The 17,626-nt window shown below is 43.6% G+C and overlaps 1 protein-coding gene across 3 annotated transcripts in view; it reads right to left on the bottom strand.

Annotated features, from left to right (window-relative positions):
* Nucleotides 1-17,626, bottom strand: part of COG5 (component of oligomeric golgi complex 5) — a 307,484-nt gene that overhangs the window by 58,665 nt on the left and 231,193 nt on the right. For 2 of the 3 annotated variants that reach the window (XM_073328456.1, XM_073328457.1), the window contains exons 11-13: nt 4,745-4,801; nt 4,044-4,125; nt 1,202-1,406 (exon numbers count right to left, since the gene is read on the bottom strand). In XM_073328456.1, the coding sequence (XP_073184557.1) occupies nt 1,202-1,406; nt 4,044-4,125; nt 4,745-4,801 (344 nt within the window). The remainder of the gene's footprint in view (nt 1-1,201; nt 1,407-4,043; nt 4,126-4,744; nt 4,802-17,626) is intronic. The other variant, XM_073328458.1, reaches the window with a different exon arrangement.

The raw sequence follows: 17,626 nt of genomic DNA, 5'->3' as shown, positions 1-17,626 counted from the left end.
CCACCCAGAGCATGCTAAAAAATTCTCCTCTGACATGGAGCTACCTATATAAAACACCAGGGGAAAGGACCATTTTTGTGCTGGCTTCAATATTAAATTTTAAAACTACATTTAATATACTTCCATCATTACAATTCCTATTAGTGAAAATGATTCAATAGTAGCTACTATGTAAACTCTACCAGTGGAATTATGACTTTTATACTTAGGAACAATAGGATCAATGTGCCGGGTGGGATTTTCCAAGGGACTTAGCACTGACCTTACTTGCTTTCACTGAAGTCAACGGTAAAACTCCCGTTACTTCAATCGGAGTATAGGTAAGCCCATGCACAGCACTTTTAAAAATCTTATCCTACATATTTATCCTATTGCTCATAAGTCAGAATAGATTTATTCACCAGTGTCAAACCTAATCGTCTCCATATTTAACATGTAAATCATGTACATTCTAGGATGTAAAACAGATATGGTGAGAATCATTAGGAACTGAGTATCTGCCACTCTGTAGTGATTGTGGTACCACAAAATACAGAAAGACACTATAGTAATTGCATTCACACCAGATAGGCAAATGGCGACTTTTAATCATTCCCGTTTGCTCTGTCTACAGCTATACACAGAGGTAAAGACAAAACTAGCTACAAGTACTTTTAGCAGAATTGTGAATGACAGGACAATCCAATGTAGTTAATTGCTTAATCTGACAAAAATGACACAGATCAAAAACATGAAACTTAATGTGTCTTCATTTTATTTTACACACACACACACACACCAGTTGATAGAAAGACTGCTGAACAAGTCCTTAAAATTCTAGCTCTCCTGCAGGGGACTTCCTGCTTTGTGAAGCTGAAAAACCCTGAGTTCTTGTCTATAAAAACTCCCTTCTTGCAGGATGGATGTCGGCAAAGTGAATGAGAGGAGTGCGAATTTGTAAAATGCTCTAATGTGTTGCACTCTAACTGCCCCAAGTAGGCCTGGCTGGCACACTCTGAAAGGTGCCTAGTTTATGTGCACAAACCAGGCACCTTTTTGAGCATGGCAGCAGGGTCTACATGGGACAGTTAGAGCACAACATGTTAGAACACTTTACAAATCACACCCCTCCAGTGTGTTTTGCTGCACCATGCAGACCAGACCTATGGCTCTAGGTTTGTATAGTTATCTCGTCAGATACAGCGGTTTGTGCTCAACATACTCATAATCCTGTTTCTTTTGCATGAAAATGTCATGTGTATCTTCTTCCATCTGTTGCAGTTCAGCAAAGAGATCTGTATTTCCACTTGAATTAAAATTTCTTTGAATATTTTGACTATATTGTTGTAGGCGCTTCCACAAGTCATTATAAAGTCTCAGTAATTTAGGATATTCTCCTTCAAAAGCTTGCTTCAAAAATACAGAGGCTGTAAAACAAAACAATAAACAGCATTTATTATGATCTTCCAAAGTAGCCTCTTGGATAAAAATAAATAGCATGGATCTTAGCACTTAAATCAGTACATTCCTATACAATAAAACTGAAGTATTACTATATCTACAATTAATATCATTGTTGTAAAAACTATCACAGTACAAATATAAGTGTCTAAAACACTGTAATGCATCCCTCCACAATCTGAACGCTGAACATAAAAACCTTGCCTTGTACAATAACCATCCCAGCTATGTTATCTAGCATTTCATGACCAAATTATTATTTTATTACTGTTACTATTTATTAAGCACAACAGTGTGCTGGGTTGCATATCTCTAAAGCACTTTTCAACGTTAGTTTTGCAACAGAAAAATCTATAGTTTTGTTTCATTTTCAAAGCACATTTTTAAAGGGACACAGATAATTTGAAGTAGGCCCAAATCTTTAACAAACCTTAAAGTTATTGTTACAAGCTGGTGGGAGAAGCCCTTCAGATTTAAATAGCTGAAGTGTTCTGCTTTTACACATACTACTTTTTTTAAAAAGAAGATTAAAAAACAACTGCACGTTTGTCAAATAAAGAACGATAAAACGAGCTGAGAAAGCAGTGTTATTTTCAGCCCCGGAAAGCATGCCACAAAAAGTGGAAAGCGAAACAAATTTAGAAGAGTTTAAAAAAGGTTGACAATATCTGTGCTCTGACACCACCTGACTTTAGGGATTCCACCAGAATGTTTTAGGTGAGTAGAAAATTGGCCCTTTAATATGGTGGCCTTCAGGGTCTGAACATATGCTTCAGTTCATCCATTCACACCTTTACACTTCACCATCTGAACCATTTTTTTTACTCATATGCATTTTTTCATTTTGACCATTGTAAGGTCCGTATTTTTTATTTCCATAGTAATTAGATATTTCATTGTGGTGAGCTGATGTCTGTAATAGTTTCTTCCCCATAGCACAAAAATAGGTGCTGGACTGTTATTCTTTTATTGTTTACACTTTGTCACACATTTATTTTCTTCTCTACGCCTAATGGCCCAGTCTTGCTCCCACTGACGCAAACGTGAGTTTTATGATTTATGTCAGTGGAAACAAGATCTAGGCCCTACTCTACATATACAAAGTAAAAAAACATTGCTGAATATTAAATACTAAATGTCTCCTAGCCCTGGGGACAGAAGTCAAGACATTTGTTTGGCCTTGGTTTCCCGTAAAAATGTATGGGTTTTTTGCTGTCCCTTTTTATTTCACTAGTACCATGCTACTTTAAAAGCTAGTCTTTCTTTTTAAAACACTTTGGTGAAAAGTGCTTCTGCCTTTAGTTTAAAAAAAATATTCCAGACTTTTGGAGTTCTTTGCACATTTCAATGTTAAATATGCAGCTTTCTGTAAACCAAAATATTTAAAAAAAAAACAAAACTGACTACACACTGCATGCATTATTGCCTGAAAACTCACATATACTGAAAAAAACAAAACAGCATTTGCAGCATAAACATCCTGCTTTCACCAAACTTTTATTTAAAAATAACTCTAACAAGTATAAGAAGCAAAACAGTGGTGTTTTGATTAATAACTGTGTACTAAATTGCTAACAGGACAGAAAAGTTACCTCAATGTTGAAATAAAAATTGTGCCTATCGCTGTCACCGTGATACAGTCTTAGGCCCTATCCTGCAAACACTTATGCACATGCTTAAGTTTAAGCACATAAGACTCCTATATTTGCTGGATCGTATGAACCTAGGTACCTCTCTTATAGGTAACACATAAGACAATCTATAAAACAAATATGTTTTTAATATAGTTGAAGAAATTTCCTTCTGGAATCACCTAGTTACTTAGCAACTCCTAAACAGAAACCAAGCAGCTACTTCCTCAAATTAATAATGCTGCTATTGTAGCCCAAATTTTTAAAGGGATATCATAATGACTGAGCCCACAGAGATATAAGCATATGCATGTTGCACCTCATTCATATGTACTAAGATTAGGGATTTGCGAGCTTCACATGAATGTAAAGGGTATTTTTGTGAATGCATCCCCAGTATTTAACTTTGACAATTCAGCCAGTTGCCTGCTACACTGCTATTTACTGGCAATAGTGCTGTCTAATGTTTATGACTCTTCCTCCACTTAGCATGACATTTGTACAGCATATTTTGTGTTTTCAGAATCCTGCACCAAGATTTTCAAAAAAAGCTCAGCTTTGCTTTAGGTGCAAGTGGCCAGGTTTTCAAGATTGCTCAGCACCCAAGAGCACAATAAGAAAATAACTGCTCTTTTAATCAGGTTAATGTTTATGGTTTTGGCTGACCTATTCACTTTTGGCTTCTGGAAGTATAATCCATTATTCCACAAATTTCTCCCCTCCACCATGCCACTGCCAAAAAAGGGATATTTTTATATTGGATGATGAATATTAAATAAAGCAAAGTACATATTTTCCTGAATGCACAATAAAAGTCTGGGGAATGGAAATATATGTATGAGGAGTAACAGGAGAAACCACAGCTGCAGATCGGATAGCTGGAAATAACAAGCAATGGTTTATTGAATTTACATATTTTCAGACTAACTCTCAAAGACATCACAAATCACACATGTTAAAGACAACACTTACAGTCTGTTGCCATCTGAAATTGAGAGGAAAGAGTCTGAGTTACTGCAGTCCAAAATGTGTACAAAATATCTGACTGGCCTTCCTGGGATGGGGGAAGAAAAAGAGAACAAAAGTTCAAAATATGTCATAGGCCTAAAAAACTGCATATATTACATCATAATACATTTGCCAGAAAAAGATTCCCTGGCCATCCCAAGTGTTTTAATAAACTCCTACTTTGTATTTATTTTTTAGAACACAATATACAAAAAACTGCAAAATATAAACATTATGGTCATCAGTAGGGAGGGGCCAACTAGTGTGAGCAAACAAAAATAAATGCAGCCCTCAAATGCAGTCTTTTCTCTGGGTTTGGGAGGTCACTTCTCAATGCACTTCTTGCTGGTAATGGGTCTTCTAGGGATAGGGGCGAGGGTGGGGACAACTAGTTCAGAACCTCCAGAACCTAACGGGAATGAGAGAGCTATTCCTCCTCTCTCCTTGTGAAACAGTCCATTCTAAAGCTTCTGAAGTATGATGCACTCTGCTATAACTTCCAAAGATGCCCATATGATCATTCAGACTAAGAGACTGCAGTCAAACCCACAGATCCCTCACCACCAGGACTTGTTGCCAGGAGGGGATAGTGGTGTACCCAGCTACTGCCAGCAAGGCAGACAAAAAGGAGGGGAAGGAGGCATCTGTTCCGGAGTAGTCAATACCTGGAACTTTGGTACCAAAGTGTCAGTAGCAGATGTCAGAGTCGCAGCCGTGTTAGTCTGTATTTACAAAAAGAAAAGGAGTACTTGTGGCACCTTAGAGACTAACAAATTTATTTGAGCATAAGCTTTCGTGAGCTACAGCTCACTTCATCGGATGCATTCATCGGAAGCTCTGAATGAGCTGGTACTGCGACATGGTACCTGGTGCCTGAGTAGAGGGACCCTTCTTGGGCCACTCTTGTTTATGTCAGAATGAAAGGATTTATGCATTTTAGAGCTTGAACCTGGCAAGGATGACCTGGATCTATGCCTCTGCAGGTGAGCAGTGCTCCTTTCCTCCACTGATCCCAGATGTTTTATCAGTCACAGAGGAGGATTTCCTAGAGATGTGACCCTCAGAATTACAACCAGAAGAATGGACAGGAGCACTTTGTGAAGAAGACAATTCAGGATTTTCAGTCCTGGTCATTCAAGGATCTCTCCAGCAAAGACAACTTCAAGTGAGCCTCTTTCGCCTTGCGTATTCTCTTGCAAATGGCATATTTCTCAGGAACATGCTTTTTACCAAATATCTGGTGTGCCCCGTGTTAAGGGGCAATACAGTCTCACAAGGAAGACAGAGTTTAAAACCTGGGGCCCTTTATTCTCCCATAAGGGCTTGACGCAGTATCAGGAAAGTCTTATAGAAAAAAAAAATTTAAGGAAAAAAGGAAATACTGTTAAAGAAGTGATGAGTGAAGACTAAGGCTACGGCTATATTACATCTTATTTTGGCATAACTTATGTCACTCGGGGGGGATATATAAATCACCCCCTCGGGTGACGGAAGTTACACGGACATAAGCATTGTTGTGGACATCACTAAGTCAGCGGGAGAGCTTCCCCTGCCATCATAGCTTCTGCCACTCGCGGGGGCTGGAGTCAGGGCCAGCCCACAACATTTTGGCACCTAAGGCAGAGAGCTCAAATGACGCCCCCATGCCCCCTCGCTTGGGCCAAAACTTTGAAAGGTCTCAGCTCTGCCTTCTTCCTGTTCTACTCCTGTCATGGTACTGCTCTGCTACCTATCCCAGTAAAGGAGAACTAACAACTTAAAATGCCTTGTTCAAAAATTTTAAGTAACACTTATCTTCAAACGCCTGAACAGCAAATGTAACTTTTCTTGTCTGCACAGCAAACATTGGCATTTTTATCTGTTTGAATAATTGAAGTGGTGCTTTCCGTGCCTTTTTGGTTGAAAGATTTGAACTGCTTCCTGAAGGTTCACAATCTGGGCCAGCTCATGCTCTATTGAGATGGTTGCAAGGCCCACCAGCCTCTCCTGTGTCATTGTGGAGCATAGATGTGTTTTTATTAACTTCAGTTTGGAGAAGCTGCATTCTCCACTGACAACTGTTACAGGAAGTGTTAGAAGTATGCGCAGAGCAACAAAAGCATTTAGAAAGAGGGTGATCATCTTATTTGTGCACATATATTCCAGAACAGCCTTTGGAGTTGATCCTGCGGAAATGTATCTTGAAAGGGCTTTCAGTTCATTACCTAAATCATTTGTATCAATATTGTGCATTGTCATCATGTAGCAACACTGTCTCTAGTGCTCTGCATTGCTGGTGTAGGTCTTCTTCAGGTATAGTGAGGAGTTTTGAAATATCATACAACATCCCAAATATATTGCTGTGTTCCTTGAGCTGCATGAAACATTCTTCAACTGACTGTATTGCACAATCTAGCACCTGCTTAAAGAATTCAACTTTGAATTGTTGTTTAGGGTCTCTTATGGGATTATATCCCGTGCCTCGTAATCAAAATGTCTTCTTCTTCGGTGACTCTTGTATTCTTGAATGGGTGGGAAAATAGCTTCAGTGTGAAGTTCCTCTGCCAACTTCTGTGCACTCTACAGAACATTTTGAAATCCATTATCTGACTGGTCAGACTGTAGGTATGACTTTGCTTTATCCAGTTGTTCCATTGCTCCAGATATATCAAGGACAACACCTTGGAGTCTCTTGCTTACAAAATTTATTTCCAACAGTATGTCATGCCACAACACTAAGCCACACAGAAATTTGAAGTTCTGTATGTTTCTGGTGATTCCATTTCCTCTGCCACTGTTCTCCCATGAACAGTTCCTGTCATAGCATTATCCTCCATAATGGCAACTATGGCATCATCTATCTTCCCAGTTTGGTGTTTGATAGGCTTTATCGCCTTCACTCGACTTTCCCATCATGTGGCACTCAGTGGTTTCAGTGTCAGAGAGGATGTTGCTTCAAAATTTGCCATCAATGAGTTGATGCAGAGAAAAATACATAGATGCTTTGAATTACATTAAAAAATTCAGCAGCCTCACTGGAAGCTGATGCTTCATTACTGAGCACCAAGTTCAATGAATGAGAACTGCATGGGACAAAAAAAGTTCCATGGTTTAACTCTCGGATCCGTGTCTGCACTCCTCTGTTCTTTCCTCTCATGTTGGCACCATTATCATAGCCCTGACCTCTCATGCCAGCTATCGCAATTCCCATATCTTCCAGCTTTTTAAGAAGCACATTTGTCACACCAGCTCCTGTAGTATCATCAGTGTCAATAAATTCTAGAAAATGCTCTCTGATAGTCACCATTGCAGGGACATTATCACTAGGTTCTATTGTTGTTACAAAATGCACCAATAAAGTCATTTGTTCCTTATGGCTGATGTCAGGTATGCAGTCCAGAATAACAGAACAATATCTTGCTGACTTCAGATCTGCCACATCTTCTGTTTGACTTTTGTTGCCAGTAACTGTATGATCTCATTTTGAATTGTTTTTCCAAGGTAGTTGTGTGTGTACATTTCTTGGGTGGTGACTCTTCTTAGATGCTCCTTGAGTACAGCATCAAACTGAGCCATCAGCTCCACAATTTTAAGGAATTTTCCATTGTTTGGCACATATAGCTGATCTGAAGTGCCACACAGTGCTAGGTTTTGGGTAGCAAGCATTCTCACAATGGCAATGAGCCTTTTCAGAACACATAGCCAGTAAAGAGACTCTAATGCAATCTTCCCTTGATGCTGATCATCTAGGGTGGCCTTTAACCTTAGCCTCATCTCAAGCTCTTTCCACCTATGGAATGCTCTCTGGTGATTTGCTGCCTTCTCATGGCATGCCAGTTTTCTAGCCAGATTCTTCCAGTCCTTTGCTCCTGTAGAACCCAATGTGGCCGGAACATTAGACCGGAAGAGTTTGCAACATAAGCAAACATGAGTACATAAGCCATGGCCTCTCCACTTTGTCACCATTGGGGATTTCACACCAGTAATGTGTCGGATGGAAACTTCTATTTTCATTGTCTTTGGGGAACATTAAGTTTTTCACTTGCTGTGGCCCATGCTATACAAGGAAGTCCCTCAGGCTACTGTTCAAGTGGGTCCACAGTCCTGAATCATCTAGACTTAAGGAACTAAACTCAGCAGCAGCTGTTTCTTGCGCCTCCACCACACTCTTCTCTGATCTACGCTTTTCTTCAGGAATGTGCATGGTTACATCCATTTGAGATGGAGATATGGATGCTGAAGTAGCTGCCAGGTCACCTGCACTCTGACTAACTGGAAGATCAGGCATCTCCTCACCACTCACATCCCAGCTGGGGCCGGAAGGCTCCCTGTGAACATTTGTGTCTATGTATCTCAGGAGAGCTTCTTCCTGCTTAGAGAAAACAGCTTCCTTTGCTTTCTTTCTTTTTCTGAATGCTGCCCCAGAGGGGTGTTTTCTTCTTTCACTTGTGACTGCTGTTCTGTGCCAGCTATAGTGGCTCTCAACACTTAGCTGAAGGGGACAAATAAGTAGGCTGGTAGCAGGGCGTGAGTGAGGGAAGATACCAGCATCTTAAGGGCCTAACTGGCTCCTACTACTTCAGTTGACTGCCTGCTCTCCTCAAGTGGGTTCAGGAAAGCAGCAGGAAACAGGAAGCTCCCTGAGAAGCTGGTGTTAATCAGTCCAGGCTCCTGGGGGTGCTAGAGAGATACATAAGAGGCTCCTCCTCCTCTCTCTCCCTGCAGCTCCTGCTTTTCTCCTGCCTGCCTGTTAGCTCTCTTGTGCTCTCCTTCCTCCAGTACTCCACCATCTCCGTGCATCTAGAGCAGAGAGAATACATATGCACCAGCAGCAGACACAATTTTCTACACTCTGGGTCCTAGTGGCGCCCCACCCCCCACCCTCAGTCTGGCACCTGAGGCGGCCGCCTCAGTTCGCCTCATGGTAAGGCCAGCCCCAGCTGGAATAGGTAAGCTGACTGGAGAGCTCTCTTCTGTCGGCTTAGAGTGGCTACATTAGAGAGCTCACAGCGGCGAAGTTGCATCGGTGCAGCTGTGCCACTGTAAACTCTCTAGTGTAGCTGTGCCCTAAATAAGTAACTATCTACAGGTATTCACAACTATTTACACAAAAAAAGGGAATCATACAGTGAGAGAGAAGCTTGGACAGTCCGTAAGGACTTGTTTACACTTGACAGTTAATTTTGATTAAGGCAGGGTCTGAACTTAAAGTCAGCTATTCCTGAATAGCTCCATGTAGAGAGAAGCCCTGAGTTCCAATTCATAGGCACAGGCAGTAAAAAGGAACTGAGGGGTGGATGGGGTACTCCATCCTTTATGACTTTAGTGGGAGGCACAAGGACACTATGGGTATGTCTACACTGCCAAGAAAAAAGCAGGGCTGGCCTGTGTCAGCCGACTCAGGCTCACGGGGCTCTGGATGCAGAGCTGTTTCACAGCTGTATAGACTACTGAGTTTGGGCTGGAGCCTGAGATCTGGGACCCTCCTACCTTGCGGGGTCCTAAAGTCCAGGCTTCAGCACAAGCCCAGAAGTCTATACAGCAATGAAACAGCTCTGCAGGCCAACCCCCATGAGCCCAAGTTGGCTGGCACGGGCAAGCCGTGGGTGTCTAGCTGCTGTGTAGTCATACCCTCAGGGCACGTGCATGGCTCCAACAGATACTGTAGGCCAAAAAAAATCTGAATTCCACCAAGATCTGAATTCCACCAAGACTGGAACGTACATAGACAAGCACTTGAAGAAGCAGCTTAGAGTTGGGAACACACTTATGTGACAGTTTTTTTGAAAAATGAACAATTATGCAACTGCATAATTTCATCATGTAAACACATGGGGTGCTGACTTATTTATTATATATAAACTGTTGTAACAATAAATACAATAGATAAAGATATCACATGCTCTACTTTACACACAATCTACAGTAACTGTATAATGGACACAATTCTAAAAAGATCAAAAAGTCCCATTGACATGTTTTTATAATAAAGTTAGACAGCAAAGGATTGCATAGTGGAGTTACCATGAGCCTTGAATAAGAGGCTCTGCATAGTTGCACTTCTCCAGAATCAGACTCAGACATTCATAGAATCATAGAATATCAGAGTTGGAAGGGACCTCAGGAGGTCATCAAGTCCAACCCCCTGCTCACAGCAGGACCAATCCCCAACTGAATCATCCCAGCCAGGGCTTTGTCAAGCCTGACCTTAAAAACTTCTAAGGAAGGAGATTCCACCACCTCCCTAGGTAACGCATTCCAGTGTTTCACCACCCTCCTAGTGAAAAAGTTTTTCCCTAATATCCAACCTAAACCTCCCCAACTGCAACTTGAGACCATTACTCCTTGTTCTATCATCTGCTACCACTGAGAACAGTCTAGAGCCATCTTCTTTGGAACCCCCTTTCAGGTAGTTGAAAGCAACTATCAAATCCCCCCTCATTCTTCTCTTCTGCAGACTAAACAATCCCAGTTCCCTCAGCCTCTCCTCATAAGTCACGTGTTCCAGTCCCCTAATCATTTTTGTTGCCCTCCACTGGACATTTTCCAATTTGTCCACATCCTTCTTGTGGTGTGGGGCCCAAAACTGGACACAGTACTCCAGATGAGGCCTCACCAATGTCGAATAGAGGGGAACAATCACGTCCCTCGATCTGCTGGCAATGCCCCTACTTATACATCCCAAAATGCCATTGGCCTTCTTGGCAACAACGGCACACTGTTGACTCATATCCAGCTTCTCGTCCAATGTAACCCCTAGGTCCATTCCTGCAGAACTGCTGCCTAGCCATTCAGTCCCTAGTCTGTAGCGGTGCATGGGATTCTTCCGTCCTAAGTGCAGGACTCTGCACTTGTCCTAGTTGAACCTCATCAGATTTCTTTTGGCCCAATCCTCTCATTTGTCTAGGGCTCTCTGTATCCTATCCCTACTCTCCAGCGTATCTACCTCTCCTCCCAGTTTAGTGTGATCTGCAAACTTGCTGAGGGTGCAATCCACACCATCCTCCAGATCATTTATGAAGATATTGAACAAAATCGGCCCCAGAACCGACCCTTGGGGTACTCCACTTGATACCGGCTGCCAACTAGACATTGAGCCATTGATCACAACCCGTTGAGCCCGACAATCTAGCCAGCTTTCTATCCACCTTATAGTCCATTCATCCAGCCCATACTTCTTTAACTTACTGGCAAGAATACTGGGGGAGACCGTGTCAAAAGCTTTGCTAAAGTCAAGGAACAACGTGTCCACTGCTTTCCCCTCATCCACAGAGCCAGTTATCTCGACATAGAAGGCAATTAGATTAGTCAGGCATGAGTTGCCCTTGGTGAATCCATGCTGACTGTTCCTGATCACTTTCCTCTCCTCTAAGTGCTTCAGAATTGATTCCTTGAGGACCTGCTCCATGATTTTTCCAGGGACTGAGGTGAGGCTGACTGGCCTGTAGTTTCCAGGATCCTCCTCCTTCCCTTTTTTAAAGATGGGCACTACATTAGCCTTTTTCCAGTAGTCCGGGACCTCCCCCGATCGCCATGAGTTTTCAAAGATAATGGCCAATGGCTCTCCAATCACATCTGCCAACTCCTTTAGCACTCTCGGATGCAGCACATCCGGCCCCATGGACTTGTGCTCATCCAGCTTTTCTAAATAGTCCCGAACCACTTCTTTCTTCACAGAGGGCTGGTCACCTCCTCCCCATGCTGTGCCGCGCAGTGCAGCAGTCTGGGAGCTGACCTTGTTTGTGAAGACAGAGGCAAAAAAGGTATTGAGTACATTAGCTTTTTCCACATCCTCTGTCACTAGGTTGCCTCCCTCATTCAGTAAGGGGCCCACACTTTCCTTGACTTTCTTCTTATTGTTAACATTCACAATTCAGTTCCTGTTTCCTCTGCGCTCCAGGGGGCAGCGAGCTGCTCCTGTCACATCTGTGACACAGCTTACCTGCTCCTCCATGCCAGCTCACCTCTGTTGACGTAAGTGGGGTGGAATCCAGGGTCTATCCACTCCCAACCCACCTACTTGGGAGTGGGAGTAGCAGCTCTATAACGGTTGCTTCCTCCCCTCTGCACAGACTGGTGATGCAGGTAGCCCACAGAGAGGAATAAGGATATGCCTTATTCACACGTTGACCAGTGTGGGGATCTGAAGTCAGCATTAAGAAAATAAATTCTTGAACAAATATTCCAATTCTTAGATATGGATATGAGCATGTTTGGGAGACTTCATTTGTTTTGTCTGTTTTGCTCAACAGGAAGGACTTTTATGTATATAAATTAAGTTATTTACTTGATATTTATATTTGCATTTTTGTAAAATGTTTAGTCCCCTTTTCTCTAGCAAGCAAAGGTGACCGTTAATATTAAGTAATAATTCAAAAGCTTCAATGTATAAAAATATCTTTGGTGTGTTTTAATTTGATACAAAAGTATAAATGTCAAACTATTTACTTTCTCATTTCACAGTTTTATATTTACCATGTGAAAACTGCTTTAACTGGGTGAGTTACTGAAGTTCTCAAATCATGATTTAAAGACTTTAAGTTACAGAGAATCCATCATTTACACTACATCATTTAAACCTGCAAGCATGCTGTCATAAATATAAAAGGAAGGGTAAACACCTTTAAAATCCCTCCTGGCCAGAGGAAAAACCCTTTCACCTGTAAAGGGTTAAGAAGCTAGGATAACCTCGCTGGCACCTGACCAAAATGACCAATGAGGAGACAAGATACTTTCAAAGCTGGAGGGGGGGGGAGAAACAAAGGGTCTCTCTGTCTGTGTGGTTTTTGCTGGGAACAGAAAAGGAACGGAGTCTTATAACTTAGTAAGTAATCTAGCTGGATATGCGTTAGATTCTGTTTTGTTTAAATGGTTGATAAAATAAGCTGTTCTGAATGGAATGTATATTCCTATTTTTGTGTCTTTTTGTAACTTAAGGTTTTGCCTAGAGGGATTCTCTCTGTTTTGAATCTCATTACCCTGTAAGGTATTTACCATTCTGATTTTACAGAGGTGATTCTTTTACTTTTTTTCTTCAATTAAAATTCTTCTTTTTAGAACCTGATTGCTTTTTCATTGTTCTTAAGATCCAAGGGTTTGGGTCTGTGTTCACCTATGCAAATTGGTGAGGATTTTTATCAAGCCTTCCCCAGGAAAGGGGGTGTAGGGTTTGGGGAGGATTTTGGGGGGAAAGACATTTCCAAGTGGGCTCTTTCCCTGTTATATATTTGTTATACGCTTGGTGGTGGCAGCAATAAAGTCCAAGGGCAAAAGGTAAAATAGTTTGTACCTTGGGGAAGTTTAACCTAAGCTGGTAAAAATAAGCTTAGGGGGTTTTCATGCAGGTCCCCACATCTGTACCCTAGAGTTCAGAGTGGGGAAGGAACCTTGACACATGCCCCATGCTGTAAAGGAAGGCAAAACCCGCTAATGATCTCTGCCAATCTGATGCGGGGAAAAATTCCTTCCTGATCCCAAATATGGCAATCAATTAGACCCTGAGCATGTGGGCAAGACCCACCAGCCAGACACTTGGGAAAGAATTCTCTGTAGTAGCTCAGAGCCCTCCACATCTAGTGTCCCATCACCAGCCACTGGAGATATTTTCTGCAAGCAGTCATAGATCAGCTAGATGCCGTTGTAGGCAACCTCATCATACCATCCCCTCCATTCACTTATCAAGCTCAGTACCTTTTGTTGGCTCTCTCAGCTGTGGGGCCACGGATTGAGTGGGGTTGGAGAAAGACAAGCCAGTGCAATGTTAGAGGCAGTCCCACAAATCTAATTGTCCGATTCAGCTTGGTAAATCCTAGGCTGAAATAACATTTTTTTTTTGGCGCAGTCATTTGCACAACAGCCAATAGTATACCAACCAGGCATGCAGCCACCAGCTTCCATTTCTTCCTGTTGTGTCCCTCTGCCTTACGCAGGGGATGTATGGTACTCATGGAATGAATCACAGCTATGTAGCAAATGAGGTTTTTGCCTAAGATACCAAAATTCAGTGACGTCCTATTAAAAATATAGGAAGAGAAACGGAGGAAAAATCTACATAGAGAATTCAAAGGGCATAAAATTATGTCAAAAATTTTACACTGATTTCACACCTACATTTAGAAAAAAACAAATTTATAGCTACTTTAGGATCATTTTAGAACACAAACCTAACTATGGAGTAACTACCAGGCTTCCATATGTAAGCGGGGGAATAGTCCTGCTATTGTGGGGAACTTTCTTGGCTTCTGCACTACCCCGGTGAAGTGGGCTAGCGAAAGGATCTGAGTTCTCGATCCCACTTCCTTTACCCAGTGGCCTCCCTGCCCTGGAGGACTCCCCTTCCACTCTCCTGTCTGGCAGAGTCCTCCTAACCCCAACAAGGCTGGGCTCAGGATTCCTGGGGGGCTCGACCCCCAACCCTGCTGTGGTCACCTAGGACAGGAGCTAGGGTGTCCTCACTCCAGGATACTCTCTCTGCACTGGGCACTTCTCTGACCCACTGATCATGACATACACTTTAAAGCAAATGTGAGTTATTTAATCAACAATTAATTTTAAAAAGAATACGGAAAAATGGGAAAGGTTAAAGGAAACACATCAACCCACTCTGTGGCAGGGAACATCACAAACAGTGTCTCTGGAATGTCAGGGCAGTTCACAGTCTGTTCCTTGTAAGTACCAGGCCTTTCTCAGGCTCTGGCTGTGCTGTAGGGATGCTGTGGGTAGGACACTCGCTCTGGTGGTGGCCACATTCTCTCAGGCTCTAGGTGGCAGGGCCCTTCTTCCCAGCATTACCCCCGCCCTGTCAGAGTTACCAATCCCCCTCCAAGTCTAGCCTGCAGAGCCTCCTGGCTGAGGCGTCTCCCTGTGCTGGGCCCACCACCCACGGTCCCCCCTCACTCTTCCCAGCTGCTCATGACACCCGGCTCCGGACTGCTCCAGCCCCAGCTCCACTCTGTCTTAGCTCCAGCTCCTCCACTCTGCCCCAGCACAACTGCTGCTCTGCCTCCAGCTCCCTGGGCTGCTTCTCTGGCCCCTCTGGCTCTGGTTGCTACAGCTCTGCTCCCAGGACAGGTCTGCTCTGCAGGCTGCTTCTGTGACTCTGCTCCTAGCACTGACCTGCTTCGTGGGCTGCTTTTCTGGCCCCTCTGGCTCTGGTTGCTGCAGCTCTGCTCCCAGGGTAAGTCTGCTCTCTCTGGGCTGTGCTTCTGGCTTTGAGGCTGCAGCTCTGCTCCCCAGACAGGGTCTGCTCTCTCTGGGCTGCTTTTCTGGCCCCTCTGGATCTGGCACAGCTCTGCTCCCCAGCTCAGCTTGGGCCCCTCCTTTCTCCTTAGCTCGGCCCCACTCTGTCTGACCCCGGCAATTCCAGCTCACAGGGAGGACGGGACCTCTCTGGCCTCCTGACTCCCTGATTAGCCTGCCCGCCCTGTCATTCATAGAATCATAGAATATCAGGGTTGGAAGGGACCCCAGAAGGTCATCTAGTCCAACCCCCTGCTCAAAGCAGGACCAATTCCCAGTTAAATCATCCCAGCCAGGGCTTTGTCAAGCCTGACCTTAAAAACCTCTAAGGAAGGAGATTCTACCACCTCCCTAGGTAACGCATTCCAGTGTTTCACCACCCTCTTAGTGAAAAAGTTTTTCCTAATATCCAATCTAAACCTCCCCCACTGCAACTTGAGACCATTACTCCTCGTTCTGTCATCTGCTATCATTGAGAACAGTCTAGAGCCATCCTCTTTGGAACCCCCTTTCAGGTAGTTGAAAGCAGCTATCAAATCCCCCCTCATTCTTCTCTTCTGCAGGCTAAACAATCCCAGCTCCCTCAGCCTCTCCTCATAACTCATGTGTTCCAGTCCCCTAATCATTTTTGTTGCCCTTCGCTGGACTCTCTCCAATTTATCCACATCCTTCTTGTAGTGTGGGGCCCAAAACTGGACACAGTACTCCAGATGAGGCCTCACCAATGTCGAATAGAGGGGAACGATCACGTCCCTCGATCTGCTCGCTATGCCCCTACTTATACATCCCAAAATGCCATTGGCCTTCTTGGCAACAAGGGCACACTGCTGACTCATATCCAGCTTCTCGTCCACTGTCACCCCTAGGTCCTTTTCTGCAGAACTGCTGCCTAGCCATTCGGTCCCTAGTCTGTAGCTGTGCATTGGGTTCTTCCGTCCTAAGTGCAGGACCCTGCACTTATCCTTATTGAACCTCATCAGATTCCTTTTGGCCCAATCTTCCAATTGGTCTAGGTCCTTCTGTATCCTATCCCTCCCCTCCAGCGTATCTACCACTCCTCCCAGTTTAGTATCATTCGCAAATTTGCTGAGAGTGCAATCCACACCATCCTCCAGATCATTTATGAAGATATTGAATAAAACCGGCCCCAGAACCGACCCTTGGGGCACTCCACTTGATACAGGCTGCCAACTAGACATGGAGCCATTGATCACTACCCGTTGAGCCCGACAATCTAGCCAGCTTTCTACCCACCTTATAGTGCATTCATCCAGCCCATACTTCCTTAACTTGCTGACAAGAATACTATGGGAGACCGTGTCAAAAGCTTTGCTAAAGTCAAGAAACAATACATCCACTGCTTTCCCTTCATCCACAGAACCAGTAATCTCATCATAAAAGGCGATTAGATTAGTCAGGCATGACCTTCCCTTGGTGAATCCATGCTGGCTGTTCCTGATCACTTTCCTCTCATGCAAGTGCTTCAGGATTGATTCTTTGAGGACCTGCTCCATGATTTTTCCAGGGACTGAGGTGAGGCTGACTGGCCTGTAGTTTCCAGGATCCTCCTCCTTCCCTTTTTTAAAGATGGGCACTACATTAGCCTTTTTCCAGTCATCCGGGACTTCCCCGGTTCGCCACGAGTTTTCAAAGATAATGGCCAGTGGCTCTGCAATCACAGCCGCCATTTCCTTCAGCACTCTCGGATGCAACTCGTCCGGCCCCATGGACTTGTGCACGTCCAGCTTTTCTAAATAGTCCCTAACCGCCTCTATCTCCACAGAGGGCTGGCCATCTCTTCCGCATTTTGTGATGCCCAGCGCAGCAGTCTGGGAGCTGACCTTGTTAGTGAAAACAGAGGCAAAAAAAGCATTGAGTACATTAGCTTTTTCCACATCCTCTGTCACTAGGTTGCCTCCCTCATTCAGGGTGACCTGGAGCATTGGCCTCTTCCCATTGTTCTGGGGGACTGTCAGTCTCAGGGTCCTGATTCCCCATCGACCCTTCCCCCTTTTAGTACTGGGAGCTAGCAACTAAAACCCCCCCACTGAATGTTAGTAAGGGGGCAACAGTCCCCTTACGCATAATATAGTAGAACCTCAGAGTTACGAACACCAGAGTTATGAACTGACTGGTCAACCACACACTTCACTTGGAACCGGAAGTATGCAATCAGGCAGCAGAGACCAAAAGAAACCAAATACTGTACGGTACAGTGTTCAATGTAAACTAATAAAAAAAATAAAGGTAAAGTTAAAAAAAAAAGATGTGACAAGGTAACAAAACTGTTTTTGTGCTTGTTTCATTTAAATTACGATGGCTAAAAGCAG

This window comes from Lepidochelys kempii, chromosome 1 (assembly GCF_965140285.1).
Source record: "Lepidochelys kempii isolate rLepKem1 chromosome 1, rLepKem1.hap1, whole genome shotgun sequence".
Classification (NCBI taxonomy): domain Eukaryota; kingdom Metazoa; phylum Chordata; order Testudines; family Cheloniidae; genus Lepidochelys; species Lepidochelys kempii.
The sequence above is the reverse complement of the archived record's forward strand: the minus strand, read 5'-3'. Positions and strand labels throughout refer to the sequence as shown.